We start from the raw sequence: 23108 nt of genomic DNA on the forward strand, positions 1-23108 counted from the left end.
ACGAGCAAAATTCACAATACTTATTTAATTTAGAGAGACACCATATTAATAATAATTTAAGTAAATTAAATGTGAATGGGATTGTTACAAAGGAGCATAAACTAATCTCTAATTTCTGCTCTGAATTTTATAAGAAAATATATACTTCTAATGTTATGATCCGGTCACTGCACATCCGTTTATTCACCACACAGACTTTCACATGACACAGTACACCCTGGACTTAATTTCCCATAAACCCCTGCCTAGGAACTTATTATTGAACCTCACCTGTTCCTCACACTACAAAGGTTGCACTCATCTAAACTCACATTGTGAAGTCTTGGTTAGTTCTGTCTGGCATTTCCGAGCGTTTTCCTAGTGTTTGTTCCGTCCGTGCTTGACTTTGGATTGTGTATACCGACTTTATTGTCTGCCAGTTACTATTTCACTTACTACCTTTGCCTGGTACTGTTTCTGATTTTGGATGTCCCCTGCATACCTTAAGCTGTTATATGATCATTGCCTGTTTGACCATTCTGTTAATAAAGTACTGCTCATGAATCTGAATGTCTCTGACTTATCGTTTCAGAAGACTTTGCCAAACCAGGATCCAGCAACCTTAAAAGAGTACATCCAGGTCAGTCATGAACCCAGTAGCCCAAATTATGTGTCTACGTCAAGTAATTCGGCCCATGGAGGCCTATGTGAGGGAATTTGTTGAGTCGGACACCATTTGTCTATCATGGACGAGTTATGCCTGATGATATTTTTTCGTGGTGGCCTATCTGAGCCACTTGGCTCATTCATGCCTTTGCATGATCCTCACTGTACTCTGCAGTTTTACATTGATCTGGCACTCCAACTGAGCAGCTCTACATATACTGTGGTTGTTGTAGAGGAGGAACTTGGCACTTTTGCAGTACAACCACTCCTGAGCCTAGTCCTGTGATGGCCACCAGTCCAGCGCCACTGCACAGGATGGCCGCCAGTCCAGTGCCTCTGCACAAGATGGGCTCCAATCTGGCATTCCAGCATGAAATGGCACTCACAGTGGATCTTCCAGAGTCAGGTCCCCGCTGACTGTCCAGAATCAGGTCAGGTCACCATAAACACCCACGAGTCAAGTAAAACCACAGTTATACTTCATGAGTCAAGTCAAGCCACAGTTGATCTTCCTGAGAAACTGACTTTCACATGACACAGTACACCCTGGACTTAATTTCCCATAAACCCCTGCCTAGGAAATCATTATTGAACCTCACCTGTTTCCCATCAGTGACACTATAAAGGTTGCACTCATCCACACATCACACTTCATGTTGAGGCAGAAGAAATGTGTTGCAGACAATGGATGACAGTGAGTTAATAAGACGCTATAGATTATATAATAATGTATAATTTAATATATAAATTAAAGTAATCACTACATTACGATATTTGGCAACTGGGAAAATGCAACAATGCAATAGTGATGATTTGAGTCTGTCACAACCTTCTGTAAGCAGAGTGACCACACAAACAACTACAGCACTTTCAGAACATCTTATTTTGTTGCAGTTCATTTTGTTTCCACTGGACATTCCCACCTTGCAGGCTTGAAAAACTGCATTTATGATTATAGCAGGCTTATAGGTGCGTACAAGCAGGGGGAATGAACCGTTAATATTTGTGCTATACGCTCTCATGTCTGCTTCTTGTCCCTTGCTGTGACACCTGGCCTGAATTTTCCTTTAAGAATGGCCTTGTGTTCATCCACTAACTGGGCTAACAATAAACACTGTTCCTCTGTCCAGTTTGGCTTTCTTGCCCTTCTTGGTTTTGATTCCATGTTTGATACATTAAAACCAACATTCAAACCACCACTTAAATAGGACAGCAATCACTGTAATTAGAAAGAGTGGAACAATTTTTTATCATTCTAAGCCAATCAAATACCTTATAGGAAATTACAAGCATGGTAAATAAAAAAAAGGATATATATAAACCCACATATAATGTGTGTGTGTGTGTGTGTGTGAGAGAGAGAGAGAGAGAGAGAGAACGGTCAGATAGGATAAATTACGCATGTAAATTCAAAGTGAGAATTAGAATAGAGCCTATACTTAGAATCACTCTTTTTTTCCTTCTTGGACAACCAACCAATCACAGTCTTCAAAAGATTGTGTCATACATAGCAACAGGGTCAACCCCGCCTCCTCACTAAGATGAAAGTTTTTGTCTTTTCCTTACTCAGAGTTGCTCTCAGATCGATCCCGAATTGCTTTTAAGCTAAGACTCCTTTGTAAAAGTTTTTAAGCTAAATTAAGAGTTTTCTGAGAGGATTCTTAAAATCTTTATGAATACGGGCCCTGAAATCTGTGCTAGATTCAATTATAGAAGAAGCACAAGGCATATTACAAACAATATAAGATTAGTATTAGATATTTATGATTATCCAGAATTTAATATAGATAATAGTTTTATTATTTTTATTGATTTTTTTAAGGCTTTTGACTCCATAGAGCATCAGTTTATTTTTTATTCTCCTATAAAATTTGGTTTTGGAAATTTCTTTACTAATGCAATTAAACCATTTATAAGAATTGTAACAGTTCAATTAAATTGTTTGGTGGCACTTCTAGTAGATTTAACCTGTCTAGAGAAATTAGACAGGGTTGCCATGTTTCTCCATATTTATTTTTGATAATTAGTCAACCCCTTGCGAATCATATCAAAGCCAGCACAATTAAAGGTATGTCTATTATTGATAGAGAACTTATTATAATGCTATTAGCTGATGTCTATTTAAATGTAAAGAAGTGTGAGCTTATGGTGGTCAAAGAAGGTTCAGTGGCATCTTATTGTAACATTCCGGTCAAAACAGAAGTCAAATACCTAGGAATTATAGTAAATAAGAATCAACCGAACAGAAGAGTATTAAATTTTAATCCTGTTATTCAAAATACTAAAAGGAAATTAAAGGAAATCAGTGGCTTTCAAAAAAATTATCATTAAAGAGAAAAGTTTGATTTCCAAAGCAGATGGTATATCTCGGCTAACTTATACAGCAATGGCCCTTCATGTTGATAATAATATTTCTAAGGAGATTGATAAGATGCTCTTTTATTTTGTTTGGAAAAATAGGATACATTTTAAAAGGAAAACTATTTTAATGAACACATATGATAATGGTGGCCTCAACTTCCTGGACTTTACTACATTAAACAATACATTTAAAGTCAACTGGATTAGACAATTTATTAAATATCCAACCTCTATTTGGAATATTATTCCCTATAATGTATATATATATATATATATATATATATATATATATATATATATATATATATATATATATATATATATACGTACAGAGCAAAAGTTTGGACACACCTTCTCATTCAAAGAGTTTTCTTTATTTTCATGACTAGTCACACTGAAAGCATCACGGGCTATTTGACCAAGAAGGAGAGTGATGGGGAGCTGTGCCAGATGACCTGGCCTACACAGTCACCGGACCTGAACCCAATCGAGATGGTTTAGGGGTGAGCTGGACCGCAGACAGAAGGCAAAAGGGCCAACAAGTGCCTAAGCATCTCTCGGGGAACTCCTTCAAGACTGTTGGAAGACCATTTCAGGTGACTACCTCTTGAAGCTCATCAAGAGAATGCCAAGAGTGTGAAAGCAGTAACCAAAGCAAAAGGTGGCTACTTTGAAGAACCTAGAATATGACATATTTTCAGTTGTTTCACACTTTTTATGTATATAATACCATATATAACTCCACATGTGTTAATTCATAGTTTTGATGCATTCAGTGTGAATCTACAATTTTCATAGTCATGAAAATAAAGAAAACTCTTGGACCCTAAGTCATTGGATAGTCGTGGCTATCAACGTATCCTATGAGTCCTCTGGTATTCCCCTTCCTTTGGGAGCCAAGGCTCACTCCACTCGCGATATGCAAGGGTTTTCAGCAGGTGTGTCCCTCTTGGACATCTGCAATGCTGCGGGGTGTTCCACGCCCTCTACATTTGTCAGATTTTATGACCTTGATATGCGAGCCACTCCGGGCTCTTCTGTTCTCTCGTCTTAGCTGTGCTCTTCGGATACACACTAGGCATGGATTTGGAAGTCTGGCCGCGTGGGCACATCGTCCCCAAAGCGCTTGCGCAGCTCGAGTTCCTGAAAAGGAAAGTCTCAAGGTTATGTAACCATTGTTCCTTGAAGGAACGAGACGCTGCGTCGCAGAGCCATACTCCCGGCACCCCTGCCGGCGTTTGCTTCCCTACTCGAAGCTGAAGTCAGCTGAGCGGCAAGTGCCTTTATAGCTTCCTGGTCGCAATGTCACCCCGCCTGTGACATCACGCCCTTCCATCGGAAAGATTGCACACAATATTCAGAGTCGGTCTCGTCAGGGACGTTCCCCAAAGCGCTTGACGCAACGTCTCGTTCCTTCAAGGAATCAGGGTTACATTCATAACCTTGAGACGTTTTTCACTAACCACGCACAATTTTTTTTTTCTAGAAAACACAATAATGTACATTCATGCTATTTATATATTATTGTAGCCTGGTTTGTACTGAATACAGTATATGTTTATAAGCCACCGAGAAAAAAAAGCACAAAAGTCCAGGCCCCCGAAACACCCTTAGGAGGTTAAGATCGTTCAGGTTAAATACAGATTTAAATCATAACAAGATATAGTCTAATAGCTATGATAATGTTTTGCTAATAAAATCTTTGGAGAGCAAACGTCAAGAAACACCAGGATCTAACATTGGCTTGGGAAAAAATAGTTAATCTTCATAATAAATCATATAAATGAACCCAAATAGAAACTTAAAGTTATCAAATAAGCATGGGTCCTATCAGTTACAGAGTATTTTCTCTGTAACTGTAACAGATTTCAGCTTCAAGAATGGCAACGTTACCATCTTGCTACTGAGAAATGTCATGTAGCTTTTTAGCTTTGAATCTATTTTATTGACAGCAATGACAACACGTTTCTGTGCATTTCATGTTTCATGGTTTAAGTGTTGGGTGTTTGTACGGGAGAGAGATACCAATTTATAAGAGGGTTATTCAAAGGGTATGTTGTCTTTTGCAACATTTGGTTTGATGTGTGCATGTGCATGCATCCAACGAATCACAGTCCTAAGAGATGGGGTTTTTGGGTGAATCCACCCAAAAGACTAGAGCACTGAAATGCACTGAGAAGAAGAAGAAAGGGATAAAATGAGAGATAGAGAGAGAGTCTTTGTTCAGAGGCAGAAACAGAGGCAGAAACTTTCAGGGGATGATTAGTAGAAGTGAGCGATGAGGACTGGGGGCCGAAGAGTGAAATTCTAAAGCTCAGAGCAGAGATTATCTAAACCAGAGCTGAACTTCTCCTGACTCTTCTAATCACTCATCAAAGACAGCAAGTCACATAGCATATCTCTCACACTGCAGTAGCTAGCTAGCCCACCCAGCCCTAGTCACTTCAGACTCTAATCTAATCTTGTGCAGGCTCTAGATTAGCCCTGAGCAGAAGCCATTTGGATGACCTTCAGCCACCAGTAATTTCATCATCCTCAGCACCAGCACACTGATCCTCAGCCATTAGTTTAAGCTAATATCATCTTCTTGTCTCACTAAAACATAAGTAGAGGGTAGGGGAAGTGCTCATTTCATTTTCCTCCTACATTACATTAAATAAAACTGTTACAATTAGCTGTCCCTTCCATTATCTGCTATATGTGGGGTTGCTAGCACAGTATAATTTGTTCATTTATGTAAATGTTTTGGCTTATTTACCATTTGTATTGATATAAAGTGTAAAGAGAGGACAGGAAATGTGTCTACTGTGGTGTCAAAACAACTTCAAGCTCTTGCTCTTGATGTGTCAAAGTCACAGGTCATCTCGGAATGTTCACAAGCCAATCAGCTCACAGCTGCACCAAAATGCACTTTATTTTAAAAAGCGATCTATTATTTTAGAATAGTTAAATAACTGTACCCAAAATCTTAGTATTGCTAACTGTGTATATACAGGGCATCAGAACGTCTAGTATTTTCTAGTATTTTGGCTGCATTAAAAGACACAATTCCAAAAATTTGCTTCAGTTTTATGAATAAATAAATAAATAAATAAATAAATAAATAAAATAAATATATATATATATATAAATAAATATATATATATATATATAAATATATATATATATATATATATATATATATATATATATATATATATATATATATATATCTATAATACCATCAATGATCTATTGACAATTTAGATTGATAAAATTATTTTTGTTTGTTTGTTTTCTATCACACTGTCTTTTTTCAGAGACAACAGCAAAAGAGATTCAATGGTTAATTTTTTATAAAAGGTTCTGTCTCAGCGTCTCTGGTTTCAAAGCATAAATATGTGGTGGTGTTGTAACACACTCTACCTGTCCCTGGAGTCTCTGGCTCAGCCCATAACACAAGTGCTCTCTGAATTATATACCAAATATCTTCAAAATCCAATGTACTCAGCAACATGATACACTGTGCACTCCAACATTATATGCCTCAAAAATCAAAGGTATTATTTAGAAAAAAATCACTGCAAATTAAACTATTCATCCATTTTTACCACAAAAATTGATTTAATCAGCGCATTTTTTTCTTTCTTTTTTTTCCCTCCATGTTTCCAGTAGAATATCCTTAAAATAAGTAAGAAATAAAGAAAAAACATATCTAATGAGGCCTTTTGAAATAATAAGGAAAGTGTGCAATACCTTTATTTCTGCCTACACGGGTTGAGAAAGTTCCACAGAAACAAACAGGAGAGGAGATGTCAACAAGAAGGACAGTGGGAAAGAAAGAGACAGGGACAGAAAATTGCAGGATGAGAGTTATTGTGCAAACACAAACATTCAGGACAAATTCACATGTACTTCAGGATAATGCGAGCATGCAAACTGCAGTATCTGAGTTGATTTTTCCTAGAATTAATTGTAAAACAGAATTAATACCAGTTTAATTTATAGTTGCTTTCCCATCCATATCTCTTGAAATGAGGTGGATAAAAGTGTGTTAGTGTTTCTTAAACAGATGCTCCGGGACAGAGTTTAGCACTATTTCGTATATCTGGTCTGAAAGATGTGTTAATTCCTTCTTGATTCCAATTCAGCTGTATCTTTCTCAACAAGGGTTAACTTATTCTGTGTCTGATTCAAGGGCTTTCATGTCAGGACATGAGCGCTTGAATCAAGGAAATACACTGTAATGTATTCACGTCTACATGGCTGTCCATCTCAACAGAGAACCTACTGGAAGCATGCACCCAAGAGTGACATACATTTCTGTGCCAGTCTGCTTTTCTGTTAAAACTACATGAGAATTGAATACTATTCTGAGAATAAGAGATCTAGGTAGATATTATTACATATTATTAATTTATTCATGGTTCAATTAAAGAAATGGTAAATTACTCAACTTTGTTAGCATTTGAAATCTATAACTGCTGGATGTCCTACTGTTGTTTGTATTTGTTTATATTGGACTTGATTTTTTTTTCTTTATTTTCTTTATTTTCTTTATTTATTTTAATTGCGTTATGCATTTTTTTTTCTATTTATCTTGATTATTTTTATTACTAGATTATATAATGGATTGTGTTATGTAATCGTTAAATTCTTTCAGCATGTATTATAATTAAACATCCTTTCAGGGAGACTTGTAACATTCTCTCAAAGGACTACGGATGAGCCTTTGGGTAATTCTGGTACATTTACAGAAATGTTTTATTAATGTACAATGTCCCTCTTAACTAAACAAATACAATTAATGAATTATGTGTGTGTGTGTGTGTGTATGATTTAACTATGTTTTATTATAGAAAACCTATTAAAAACATATCAATATTTAAATTAACTATTTAAATGATTAAGCATGGACGTTTTTAACATCACATATGTATATGTTGATATTATCTATCTATTAGAGAAGCAATATATTTTTTTCATTATTGATCTAAATTTAATGATCAAAAACATAATATTTAGCTGTGAACCAAATTCTGCATGTAACCCTGTTATCACATTAATTTGCACTGGTCACTTAAAATCATGACTGCCATCAAGCAACATAATTTGAACTCTTTCAACTGCATGACATTTTTCTAAAAAGTTTGTTTATAAACCATGAAACATTTGGTTACAAACTAACTAGCGGCTACTAAGTGACAGCTTAATTTGGTTTACATTTGATACCCTGTTATTTGCCACCCTGTTAACCTTTTTATTTCTCCACTACTGCCACATGTCTACAATTTGTCTACAATGGATGAGAAAAAAACTTTTAGAAAATTGAGCTGGATAATGAAGATGCTCTTGTTATTGCATTTATTACATTATTGAAAAACTTCATTTGCAACATTATTACTATTTTTTCCTTTTTTCATTACTGTCCTGTTAATTACTGTGTTTGAACATTATTTTAGTAAGACGTTTGTAAAAACATTTCACACATTTTAAAACGTGTTGACCTTTGCATGTTGACAACATTTTCTGAACTTCAGTTTACTAAGCTTATGTTTTTTTTTTTTTTTTTTTTTTTTTTTTTTTTTTTTTTTTTATTAGTACCTATTCTGTCCCCTCAATGCACTGATACAATTGTTGACAGAAGCATTCAGCATTCAGAAGAATTCAGGACAAACCATGATGGCAGATCATTTATACAACACACACTTTTAAAGCAAACCCTGTTTAAAAGGAATCTTTTTATTAACTTGCACTTTTGCTTGCTTTCAGAATCACTCATTCAGAGAATGAGTTTAGCTTAGGGATATATTATTTATCACTGCATAGTAATTATTCCAGTCTATTAATGATATCTAAGTAATATGGAGGGCAGATCAGTCTAACAGATGAGAGAGAATGCATTTCTCTATGAGATCACCGATAAACTCTCCTGACCTTACAGTTAACCGCAGTATCACAGAAAGAAATGACATAATTCAGCAAGAGGACAATGATCATGCAGTGTCACGAGGGCAGAGCCAATCATAAAGCAGGATGCTGTAGGGAGCTGCATGCACGTGCAAGAGCAGTCACAACAACAATGTAAACACATTGGCAAAATGTGCATTGAGAGAACTGAGCATACCTTGTGGAGACTTCACCATATGCGCGAACCCTTGAAAAAAAAAAAAAAAAACACACGAGAGCAATAGACAGAAAGAGAGAAAATTTGAGAACACCAATACCAATACTGTTCAGGTATTGTGACCACTCATGGTTTGCTGGGAGACAAACCATGGCTATCACACTAAAGCTGAAGCTTTCTGCAATATAAAAAGCTTCTCATTCAGAAAAGAGATTGATAACATTTTTATCATGTCTTTGAGATATATTTATTGGTGGCTTAAACTGGGTTCTAGTTCAGTATATTTTCAGATATAATTGATTCCTGTGATGCGGAAGCTGGATTTTTTAGCAACAATCACTTCAGTCTTCAGTGTCTCATGATCCTTCAGAATGCTGATTTAGTGCTCAAGAAACATTTCTGGTTATTAAATTGTAAATTATAATAATTTAATTTAAAAATGTAAATTATAATAATCATCATAATAATACTTGTTCTGTTTCATATATATTTTTTTGTAATAATGTAAAAGGCTTTACTGTCACTTCTGATCAATTTTAATGCATCCCTGCTGTTTTTTTTTTTTGTTTGTTTTTTTTTGTAATCATATGTGATTATTTGATTTTAATTTGATTAATTAATCAGCATATAATGTAATAAATTGGATGATTTTATAAGCATGACAGCTAATAGTAATACATTATTGTATTATGAGCAGGAATGTGTCATATGAAACTTTCACAAAGACAGCCTTTGTCAGAAAAGTATACATTTACCCTTATATTCCAGCTTAATTGCCAGCTATGAGGTCACAAAGTTCTGAATGACCACAAATGAACTCAATTGCTCTGTGGCCTTTACTTCTATCATGAAACGGGACTCAGAAATGTCACATGTGTCTTAATTTAGGAACAAAACTTCAGGAAACTTGTGCATTCAGCTCCAAATATCTTGTGCGCTTTTTTTTTTTTAGGCATATGGGTATTAATGATTATTAATAGACACTGATGGATTATTTTAAATATCCTGATGGATTTCTAGAGGTAGCTTGTTCTACACAATACCTTTACAACACAAAGCCTTGGTTTGTAAAAATAGAACAAGCTCAACTTAATGAGGTGTGGTAAGTTCACTACAAACAAAGATTATGTTCACTGCCAGCACTGTGATAGTGTGCTTAAATACAACATGACAACAAGCACTATGATCATCTGTCAGGACAACTACAAGCTAGGAGAAAATTACCAGTGTAAAAATATGTTACATAAAAATTTTGTGTAATTTAAATATCACAGTAAAATATAACATCTTTAATGGTAGTAATACATTTTAGCATATTTAGCATATTATTTGGACTGTGATTTAAAAATGGGGTATGTACACAAGGTATTTGGAGTCCTGTTTTATGCCATTATATGGCTTCATGTGTGAACTATGACTATTAAATGATTTATCTTAGCTTTATTTGAATGCATACAGTATGTGATGAGTTTTCACAGCCTAAGACTCACTTACCGGGGGTTTTGTTCACAGCTTTTGAGAAGATGGCATAAAGGGGAAGACAGAGAAAGTTCAACTGTTAGACACACTTTTGACTTTGCATGGAGGCTGTCATGCAAACATTTTATTTTCAGCTGTAAACAAGACAGGTTTCTCATGCAAGGGATCAAGACTGTCCCTGTGCATGACTGTAAAACATCAAATTAATAAAAAAATCCTGTGGGAAAAAAAGTCTATAAAATCTGTTCAATTTTCTAAGAGAAGCAGATTGACATTATTACTTCAAATCACTCCATCACTTCGAGAATATTGCTGAAGTGTCCAGAATGCCACAGAGTTCCTCACATACTCTGGACGAGGCCATAAATCCAAGCAGGTTACTAAGCCTGCTGTCCGATGTGGACCATGTGGATTTATGAGGTTGTGAGTTTTGTGGATTTCTGAACACAGAGAATTACTCTCACTGAAGACTCAGGCATATAGTTATCCAATTGAATCCTACACAGCTGTTTTTGTTTTCTGAATAAACCTGTTTAAATGAATGCACACTGATTGGAAGAGGAGAACTGCACAGTTCAACCAAATAACCATGTACTGTAAAGCCTCAAACCAGGCCTTTAAGATTGTAAATCTTATATATTTCACCTGAAAGAAATCTCTCTATTAAATTCAGTTTGACCAACCAATTTAATTCAAAGAAAAAAACTTCAATCTCAAGGAGCCTTTCATATCTAAAAAGCTGCAGATTAAAGCAAAGCATGCTGATTGACTGAGAAACATAAGAATAAAATCATCTACATACTTTTTTTTTTTTTTTTTTTTTTTTAGAATTGTTTGATACACTTGAATTTTGTAAACACAGAGGTTTTTGACAAGTTTGTTTCCTGGGAATAAAACCCACAACCTTCCAAATTACTTTGTTTTGGCAGGTTTGTCTAATGTTTTTAGAAGACTTTATCTCTTTGTCTTTATTCATTTTGTTTGTTTGTTTGTTTTTTTGTTTTTGTAACATTTAATGGGAATTTAGCCTATGAATTTGCTTTTACGAGCAGCATTTTCTACACCCTGAGCTAAATATTGCATATCATATAGACAAGTTAGCATAAATTTTTTTTACTAACAAGTCTGTCTCTGCTTTATCAGAGGCAATTCTGCACAAGGGCGAATCACTGGCCATTGTTGAGCATGTCACACTAAGCAATCAAAGACTGGTAATTTTGCCATATGAGATTAGAAATCTTTTATGATTCCAAACATCTGCCATCTTGGAAGGAAAATCCGCGTCTCCTTCCTTACTGGCCGGAAATTACCACCTGGATTTTCTTAAAGCCAAGCAAAACCAGACATCTCTGTTCAAGAGTTAGAGTCTGTCTCCATTTTTTTGTCTCTTTCCTGTCGTCCCTTCAGGACTGAAACCAGAAGATGATCAGTTTATTTATTCAGTAATGCCTAGTCTGCCTGGCTTATTGCATTTTCAGAATGCTTTTAGGGCACACTTGTAAGGCTTTTAGGATTCGTTGGGTTTCTTATCTTACAGCACTTTTGGTAAATTCAATTGACAGAGACAGTCTGATGTTTCATGTCAAAGTTTAATTGTAAAGTTTAATCGACCTGCTCTGCTGGTCATCAGGATATGCTGTGTTCAGGATTCTGGGTGCTGGGTGCAAACTTACTTGATCCTTCCTTGATCGCCCAGCTTCACCAGAAAGAGCATGCTGGTTGACCTGCATTGTTTACAGGTGAACAAAATGGCTGTAGTTGTTTTTAAGCTAGACCAGTAGGACCTTATGTTTTATTCATAATATTGTAACTTGGTCTTCTAATAAAACATTCTCTGGTGATGTATGCTGGATTTCTCCTATAATTTAATCTGCTTCAACACCAAGGAACCCATGACTTTTCAGTATTGCAGTTCTTGAGACCAAGTACAAGAGCATATTTTCATGGTCATGGTCTTGCCATGGAGCATTTGGACTATGACTTGAGTTGGACTAAGGGTACTACAACACTGTAGACACATTTTGTGGACACTTTGTGTATATTGTAGAGGTTTGTGTGACACTCATATGAAACCAGGCTTCATTAACCCTGCAGGGAATGCATATTTCCACTATCTAAATCACTTTTTAACCCTCCTCATCTCTCTGTCTTAACACATACTTAACCCTCTTCTGGTCTCGGTTTTGACTGGGAATGGACTTGGACTTGAATAAGCTGACCTCGACTACAATACTGCCTCCTTTGTCAACAAAATGGCTGCCTGTAAAAACAATACCCGTGCCTCCACAAAACAAGCACAGAAGAGAGCAAAAGCTGATATCCAGACAGCAAAGTCACATTGACTGGTTTCTTGAAGCACTGGGAGAGAGAGAAAGAGGGTTTATCGCCTTCATGTGACCATATCCCTCTTGATGACATGCTGATCAGCTTTAATCCTTTGCCCTATTTTTCATCCCTAAACTCAAATCCCAACATTTGCCTGCGTTGGGTCAAAAGACACAAATGCCAACTGCGCTTGAATCAGGTCGCAAGTCCTTTCCCCCTTTTTTTATTGACCTACTTTAGTAGTAAGATTATAGTAACTGTCATATTTCCATGTATATTTATTAATCCTCACAGCTAAGCCCACAATGATTGTTTTGACTTTTCTCATGCTGTTGAGCAATAATTGTTTTCTAGGCTAAATAAATAAATACATAAATGTGTAGCTCTCAAGTGAAGAAAATAAGGTGCAGCTAATCACAGGAAAGTTGTTCTTTTTCATTGAGTCTCTTAATAATCAAAGCATCGAGTAAGTACTTCTTTATAATGCAGGTTTTTTTTTTTTTTTTTTTTTTTTTTTTTTATGCAAACAAACTAATAGTTTAAACATATAGAAGCTAATCGAATGTGTCTGAAATGTGACAAGTACAGAAACATCCCAGAATTGAATGTTTTGTAGCTGGAATTACGATAAAGTGTGTTTCTATGTATGTTATCTGGCTGCTGTGATCTCAATAACTAAACAATGTGTCTCTCATCCACATTGGCAGGGCAGACAGAATGTGTTTTATGGCTAAACACATATTTTTTTTTAAATAGGCCTGTTGTTTAAGGCAGATTTCCACATGAAAATACTGACGGTTGTGCTCCTGCTGGGGTGGTGTGGCCCTTTTAGTGCTTTCAGACACACTGAGGTATGTTGTATGCTTTCCTGAGCCATCTGCATGCCCTGGCGGCCTTTGCAAGCCTGTTGCCGTGTCTGTCTGCACTTAAAACAATAGCAGGTTGGACAGATTATCAAGGGCACACATTAGTTCTGAGCTCACATTTGTTACTTTGGTACATACTGTGCTGTTAAATTGCACCAACACTAAAAGATGAGTTCAAAAACATTTAGGCAGACCAGTGTCCAGTTTCAACCTCCAATCCTGTTTAACCAGTCACCAAATGAGCTGAATTTAACATTGCATCATGATTATCTACATTGAGCCATTCCTATTATTATTTTTGTATTATTATTATTATTATTATTATTATTATTATTATTTATGGAAGTTCTAAGTGGCCATGCTTTATATATATTTTTTTTCTTTTTGTTTTCTCATTATAACGACTTAATTTTCTCGTTATCTCGACATAATGAAGTTCGTTTTCTCGTTATAACGACTTAATTTTCTCGTTTTCTCGACATAACGAAGTTCGTTTTCTCGTTATAACGACTTAATTTTCTCTAAGAAGTTACAAAACTGCGCCAGCAGGTGGCACTATAGACCTGAATATAACTGATGGGTGTTGTACACTGTCCACTTTACTGTACGTGGACCTATCTAGTGATCACTACAATTTGTGCAGTCTTGTTCATTACTGACATTTAATTAATTCATAAATGTTAAATGCTTGAATCAATATGAATATTTTGTGTATTAAGTTCCTGCTAGATGCATGAGTTTCACCAACGCGTTCTGTGTCATAAAATAACTGCTTATGAAAACCAAGGTTGACATCACTGTATTCTGTTTATCTACAGTAGGACGGGATTTAACGATGTAGGCTGATGTGCTTCTTTTCCTTATAACTAATCCTTATTGTTAACCATATTGATGAGAAATGTGATGTATATGTAAAATCCATAGGCTAATTTAATTCAGTTTTGTTCTATAATGTTGTAATCGTTTATTTTTTCTACACACACAGACACACACACACATACACTACACGTAACGTACACATGAACGCTCTTTTCAAACAGAAGCTTGTAACACACATGATATCTGCCACATCATATAATGACTACTACAAATTATAAATAATTTTATTTCAAATAAAGGGAAAATTAAAAGTGAGTTTAATCCAAGCAGCTCTAATTTCGCGGTGTTGCCATTTAAACATGTTAATTACAAAAACAAAACGTTCGTTGTACTGTCTCTGGAGAAATCAACAGTGATTCATCAGCCTTTATTTATATACAGTATTGTAGACGTTATTACCTAGGTGAAGCAAAATTTGCTGAAATATAGGCTAAGTAAGAGCGCCTGCATGGTCCATCAGATGCCTGTCAAAGTTGAGTTCGTTACTATAGCAACAGTAAAACTGTCATGTCGTTATAACGAGAAAACAAACTTTCGTTATGTTGAGATAACGAGAAAAATAAGTCATTATAACGAGAAAACGAACTTCGTTATGTCGAGATAACGAGAAAATTAAGTCGTTATAACGAGAAAACAAAAAGGAAAAAAAATATAATGCATGGCCGCTTTGGACTTTCCTTAATTATTATTATTATTATTATTATTATTATTATTATTATTATTATTATTATTATTATTATTATTATTATTTAGTACAAACATGCCCTAAGTATGCCCCAACTATGGGCACTTTTTTCTCCCACACTTCTTTTTTCAATAATTCTGAAACCCCATCACAATGTAATTTATACTATGTCTCAAAACGTGCATCCTGCAATTTAATGACAATTGTGGAGATGACATTTTTGATAAAATGGGTACCTCATTTGTCTTCACTGACCTTACTGTCTCCTTAGATGCAAAATTATTCAGTGTGGTAGAACTGTAATAATTACCGAAATGGTTTATGTTTATTTTAGTTTTTGTTTAGATGATCATACATTTTTATAATCATAATTTTCATATTGGACAACTAAAAGTCTGGCACTGGGACTACAGTAAATCTAGAATCTATATAAAAGGAATAATCTAAATCTAAGGAAAAACATCTCCAAGTCAGTTTCAAAGTGATCTTATATAACATTTCATATACTGTACCAAAAAAAAAGTTAAAATCCAACTTTTAATAAAAATGAACCCATGAAAGAAGCACCCATCAATGTAAATAAGACTCATTATACATTGTGCCTTATTCACAAAACTCATTATTAATTTGTTAATTTACTATTACTGCCATTAAAACTTAATTTCAATTCATTCTTAGTGAATTAACCATAAATTAGTAAATGCAGCCTTGCTGTGTGGTGCTAAGAGCATGTAAGTCCAAGTCCAAGCCCATCATTTGTCGCCATCACCCACCAGCAAATTAGCCATTTCTCTTTCGTTCTGCCCCTAATTATGAATCGCTCCCACAGCTCACTGGTGCAATCCGTTATCAGACACGTCCATTAATCTATGGACACGACTGGCGCCTGATGAAGCCAAGACAAGCTGTGACAGCCCTGACAGCAACTCCTGTGCTCAAGGCACAGAACAGGCTGAGAAAAACCCCTGCTCTGAGATTAGAGGTCTGCTAGCTTCACATTTATAACATCAGTTTTCCCTTGAGCAGCTGCTGACTGGCTCCTCATTAAGGGCACTTTTTTAGGCCTACTGGTTGCCAGAAGGCCAGAGACACAGGAACATCCTTCACAAGCTAGCCCTGAGCACCCTACTGATCCAAAGGTGATCTGATCAAACAGCCTGATCTCTTGTCACTACGGAGGACGATCACTTAATCTTGAAAACCAACTGAGCACTGAGGCACAAGGCTGGTGTGATCAGTCTAAAGGGCTTGGGTTTGATCATGAAATGCAATAAGTCAGTCATTGAGGTTTGGGTCTACTGATTCCCTGCCTGACTGGATGCCTTTATATTCATGCCCTGAATAAATTGAGATGCTTGTGGAATTATCGACTATACACAGGGCACAACACAAAAAAGAGTAATCTCTCATAACCACAGCACCAAAGTCTCTTGGCAATTCAGTGTGCATTCGGAAAGTATAATCAGTTTTGAGACTTATTTTAATACCTGCTGGGGAGTCTCCAGTGACAGTAATCCCAAACAGGTCTTAACACTGAAGTACAGTTGAAAAAAAAGAAAGAAACTTGACCATTTAGAAATAAGAAATTTTCTCTTCTCAGAAAGTAGAAATAAAATCTCAGTTTAAAAGGTTCATTTCTTGAAATTGTGGTGTACCTTCCATTGTCTGGAATGTGCAGGATCTGGATATTTGATGGAAAAGTTATAATTTAACCTATAACAATTATTATGAAAAACAAAAAAACACAATGGATATGCCTGCAAAAAGTTTGTGTGAAAACAGTGAAAAAAATATCTGTAACATGTCAAGGTAACCAATGCTGACAGAAACTGCCACTCAATCAGTGATACATTGAGCAAAATAATTACTGATAATCAAAACATATTTATTATTAAATATCTTACAGATCCACACCTTAAATAGCATTAGTGGCCATAAATACTATTTGGAAACTTAAACCATGCTTTAAAATGTAATGTAAATGAACATCAGGCAACTTCATCTAACTTCATCTATACATTTTTGCAAATGTAGCAAGGGATTTTTAGTGGATGTATATTGTCAATTCTCTTCAAGTCATAACTGGTTTCCTAGTAACTTTTGCATATATGCATATGTCTGTTTCACTTGAAAGAGTTTGTAGGCTAAATTTATTTAAAATAAATACCATACTGTATGTTTTATTCATGTAATGTATTTACACATTTCTTTAAGGCTGACACAAGTGTCTAAATGCACTGTGAGGTGTAATTTAACTGCACATGTATGTATTGACTTGTAAATAAACTTACCATGAATGGGTAACTGGAAAGTAAATAGGGTACATTTTGATTTCAAGTTGTTGCAAGGTTTTTTTATTTATTTATTATTGTTATTTATTTGTTTATTTATTTACTTTTTGACAATCTTTTGCCTAGGTTTTCTTAGAAATAGATAACTAACTTAATTACATCAAACTGCTGGCCAGACATGTGCTCAAAATCAAGTGGAGCCATTCTTACCTTCATTGCAGTAACGACCTACATATCCTGTTTTAGAGCAGTCACAGTAAGCTTCACCGTCAGTCATGCTGCAACTGCCTCCATTTTCACAGAGGTTTTCCGTACACAAGCCTTCCATCTCTAACCGGACCTTTTGGCTTCCAAGGCGTGTTGGAACCTGATTTCCATAACCCAGGTCTGTAATAATCCCCTTGAATGGTGGCATCTCCTTAGCTGCTGGTAGTGTTAGGGCAGATGTCCGAATGTCTTGAGGCACTCCTCCAAGATAAAGGTCACTGACTATCTTCATGAACTGCCTTTGTGGTCTTACCTCGTCCACCTTTGACTCTCCGTCCAGCGCCAACACGGTTCGCAAGTTGTGCCTGCTGATGGTGACAAAGTGCCAGCGACTGTCATTCACCATCTTGTTGGAGGTTATAGTGGTTTCTGCACAGTCCACACTAAAATGCAACTTAAGCTTGCCTTCTTCAATACTCAGGAGCAGGAAGTCACAATATCCTCCATCGTCAAAGTAGAGAACCAGTGCATCTGATATGGCTGTTTTGAACTGAAAGCTGAGGTCACTTCTGGTGCTTGCATCCCAGCGAAGATAACGTGCCCACTGACCCTCTGATCCTGTGAACTCCAGGCCCAAACCAAGACTCAGGAAGGTGCTGAATAGTAATAGTGCACGATGGGGCCAGCAAATGGGAAGCATGGTAACCAGTGCTTATGCTACAAGAGTGCAATGAACAAAATAAAACTCCTCAGATATATTTTCTGGAAAATTATATGGAGGTCATTGAAGAAACATCAAATCCTTTAGATGATAACCATATGAGTGAAGAACGTGAGGCCATTGAGGTTATTGACACATGTTATCCTAAATCCTGTTTAAGATTACTGGGATGAGTTCCAAAACAGACCAAACAGCCTTGAGATTAGAAGTGGACAACTGGTCTGCTTCTGCTGTCTAGATGGGCTTTACTGATGATGTTCCTTTGAGTTGACTTTCTGGATTAAAACAGGGATGTTCCATATTGCTTCTGATTCCATTATATCGCCACATGGTAATGGCCACATTTTTCCTTCTTTACCTAATCTGCGAAGATAAAAAAATGACATACATTTTCATTTGATTCATTATAAATTAAACACACAGAAAAATATACTATATACAGTGGGCAGTTTTGTGTTTCTCTTACACTTATGTTTCCTTAGACCAACTCAAATGTTTCAAACTGGGGTCCTGGGAAAAAAAATGACAAATGTGTTTGTCAGGGTTTGATTTAATATATTCACCCAATCATTTAGAGTATCACAGATTTTTATATTGTTACTGTAAGAAATCATTAGCTATAATTAAATATGATTTATTCATTTATTCAACTGACAAATGTTAAAGAATGGCTTACGGTTTTGTGATTTGTTATAACCTTTTAGAAGGGTTATAACTTACTTCTCTTGGAAAATATTCAAGTTAACCAACATGGTGATTTCTGTCTTTTAACATTATTACATATTCGTCTGACTAATGGCAAATGTGGAAATTGGAAAAAACTATTTAATTACATTATTTTGCAATTAGGTTTGATGACACTAATGGCTTAAAAATACACACTTTACCTTTAAAAGCTGGTATTGTTATATAAATGTGTTAAAAATATATTTTGTTTGCGCAGGCCAACCCTCCAAAATACATTTTGCACATATATAAAGAAAACACAACCATTTAATACTCAAAACTGTACTTGCATTTTGAATATCCACTGTCAAATATTTGGTGTTTATGAAACCTAAGTATTTACAACACACGCGGTCAGTTGACAGATGTCTTACGGAGAGATACTGTACATGTGTGTAGAATTCCATCCAACCCTGGCCTGGCTGTTGCTTTGGCATTGAGCCCCCAGAGACAAAAGCCTCCCCAATCGTAACTGTTCCACAGCGGTGCAACACAATAGCCCCTTTAACTACCTGCCCTGAATAGTTAATCTATCCCTGCCAGCCAGCTATTGAATTAAGGCAACTGATACCAACACCAATGAGTGGAGCGTCTCTTGAGCGATAGTGGTCTTGTCAGTGTTTCAATAGAGAATAGAGCTCCACAAGATTTGAGAAGAAAGGTGAAAAGGGTGACCCGAGCAGAAAGCAGTGACCACGGTCAAGACATTTACCATGCATGTCACACTAGTAGGCAAGGCATCATAGAGAACGGGTTTTCAGAAAGACCTCCTGTTAAGTCTGTTACGAACAGGCTGGCCTGAAACCTGATCCTTATTACAAACATAATACATATTATTGGGTTATAAATTACATAGATCCGATCAGAACTCTCCAGAGAAATTTGGACAGGACTTTTGGAGAGAGTTGTTTTGGGCATAAGCATAATACATCCCATCTCATAAGCAAAAATAAATGAAGAACTAAGACTAGAGATGAGGAATTAAGACTCTGAAGTACTGTATGTGTTCTGCCATATGCTCTGTAATCCATAGAAAATTCACTCAAACAGAATAAATGTTGCATTTGGTTCCCAAAAGGCAAAAGAGCATGAAAAGCTTACAAATAACTATCAGAGGGAAAGTCTTCCATCTGTCTTAAATGATTTACAGACATCTCCAGCATGTTTTATTCTCTGTGAGCAAGGTCAAGATGGTGGGTACTGGAAACAACAAATATATATGCTGCTGATTATGTATTATATACCATATGTGCTTTCTTCCAATGTCATGTCAATCTCTGCTGGGTTTCTCCTGCAAATGTTTCTCAAATTCTTAATGTCTGAATTTATCTTATCGAAAAGGCAATGTGACGTCAAGGCATCCAATACCTCCTGACATGCATTCACAAAAAGAAAAAAAAGAGAAAACAACATTAAAAAAAAAAAAAAAACCTCACAAGCAAAAGTATGCTGCAGCGTGATAATAATGTGCAGCAGCATGGGCGTTATGGAATAGAAATGATTCATCACATACGGTTTTAAATGGGATTCCCAATTAAATGAATGGTTTACCCCAAATATGATTCTGTCATCATTTACTCACCATCATGTCTTTCAAAACCTGATTTACTTTTGTTCTGTGGAAAACCAAAGCAGTAATTTACAGCAGAACGTTGAAGTTGGTAATTTGCATACACTTAAAAAGGCTGCAAAACCAAAGTAATATAGTGCACAGGTCTTATGGGCTACTTGTAATTATGCAATTATTTATTTATTTATTTTTTTTTTAAGCTTGGCAGGCTCTCTCTCCATCTATCTTTTCAAGAGGGCTGATCAGACATTCTGATAAACATCTCCTTTGGTGTTCCATAAGAGAGAAAAAGGGGACACACCTCAACCCTTTAAATTGTTTCTGTATTCAAAAGGAAAACACACATGCATACATACACAAATACAGGCATATGAGAAGCTGGAAAGAAGGATATATATATATATATATATATATATATATATATATATATATATATATATATATATATATATATATATATATATATATACTATAAAGAGAAAGTGAGAGAGCGAGAGAAAGATAGAGAACATTTTCAGGTCAAATTATGGTATAAAAACCCATCATATTTATTTAAAAGTAACGTAGTAATATGATCAGTGGGCTGCTGACCTTGAGGTATATTCAGTTATTTTACATGTCATTTATATGGCAGCTACAAACTGTAAAACTGAAAATATCAGCAATATTTTGGAATAAACAAAACTGTAGCATTATTACTTTAACATTCTTCAAGGCCATGAAAGTTTTGCACTATTAAAGCAGAGGGGTGGGTTGGGATCCCGTTCAGACTGCTGCTTGCATCTGTCATCCTTCAGTACCTTTTTTAGCAATGACAGTATCTCAAACATCCATTAAATATTTCAGAAATGTTTATGACTAATAGGATTAATAGGATAAAACAAAAATATTTTTTCTATCTCTTTCATGTTGCAAAATAAAAATTATATTTCGAATTTAAATTGCAAACGTTTGCATTATAAAAATATGGCTATCCCAGAGAAAATGCACGGAAGATATGCGTTTAAAATATATATTTATAAATAAAGGCAAAACATGGTAGTAACAACAGGAGTAATTCGATTTAATTTCCAAACGCATTTGTGAAACTCTCTAAAAATCTCTTAAAGTAGTTCTGATTTACCTTATATGATGCAGATTGTACTCCACCGATGGAGAATCCGGTTTATTCAACAAATTTTCTCCAAAACCAAAAACACTTTATCCACATTTCGAGTGATGGAGCGCAGATGGAGTGATGCTGAGGTCAAATCCAGTGTAGAGGGATAATCCGCGTATCCAGAGCTCGCTGTCGTCTGCTCGACTGAGGAGCTGGAGCCTGTCCTGTGATCGCGAGCTTCGCGGCTCCGCCCACCACTCACATTAAACACGCCATTTAAAGACGTACCAAGACAAATATAGCGCTTTCTGTCAGAAATCGCCCTCAGGTATCCCCAAATAAGTCAATATCAATATAAATCCTACATTTAACATAATATCTCCCCAGTTTTAGGAACACTGTCTGGAAGTATCTGGGGAAGTCTCCATGGTCCTGAATAGTGCCTTGAAACTGCCCAGCTACAAAAAAATCAATTCTAAAACCACGTTTATACAGGTTTCTAACCATTCTAATAGGTACATTATGTTACTGTCATGGGCATACGCGCTGATATTTTCATAATTAAGAAATCTAGTCTATCAACGCTCGATCATAGCGAATGTTGCTGTGAGATATAAGACAGTTCTTGCGACCTAATTAAACGGAAAAGTTAATGAAAAGATCATTGACGCGGCTTAATGAGGCAGTGTGTGAGTGTCCTGTGGGAACACGCATGAGAATGCAAATGCACATGCACACAGGAGACGCGAACGTTTGTCTCAGGCGCAGTAATAATTTGTGTGTGTGTGTGTGTGTGTGATGTTTGCATATTTAAATAAATAACTATGTAAATAAATTAAAGGAAGAATGAATGAATGATCACAAAATGTTGTAAACATCACATTGCGTTTGAAATATTTTTATGAATTGCTCTGGAGTATGCTTATAGTAAACGTAGTTATTAGATACAGCACATACCCTGGCGTAATATCCACACAAATTTAAAAGCAAATGACATCTTAAGCATCATAGGGCTTAAAGCAGGGGTGTCCTGCAGAGTTTAGCTTCAACCTTAATCAAAAACCTCTGAACCAGCTAATCAAGTGATGTTTTCAAAATGCCATACTATCATACTACTCTTACTATTTCTGCAGTATCCAGTATGTACT

General features: G+C 35.8%; 1 protein-coding gene across 10 annotated transcripts in view; it reads right to left on the bottom strand.

Moving 5' to 3' along the window:
• Positions 1-22144, bottom strand: part of nrxn3b (neurexin 3b) — a 402278-nt gene extending 380134 nt beyond the window's left edge. For all 10 annotated transcript variants that reach the window (XR_008148686.1, XR_008148685.1, XR_008148684.1 and 7 more), the window contains exons 1-4: positions 21985-22144; positions 17848-18928; positions 10607-10624; positions 9113-9142 (exon numbers count right to left, since the gene is read on the bottom strand). Coding sequence is in view for 7 of the 10 variants with exons in the window: in XM_052534925.1 (XP_052390885.1) it covers positions 9113-9142; positions 10607-10624; positions 17848-18544 (745 nt within the window). In the remaining 3 variants the exon portion in view is untranslated. The remainder of the gene's footprint in view (positions 1-9112; positions 9143-10606; positions 10625-17847; positions 18929-21984) is intronic.
• Between the last annotated feature and the right edge of the window lie 964 nt (positions 22145-23108).

Source organism: Carassius gibelio, chromosome A20, assembly GCF_023724105.1.
Source record: "Carassius gibelio isolate Cgi1373 ecotype wild population from Czech Republic chromosome A20, carGib1.2-hapl.c, whole genome shotgun sequence".
NCBI lineage: Eukaryota > Metazoa > Chordata > Actinopteri > Cypriniformes > Cyprinidae > Carassius > Carassius gibelio.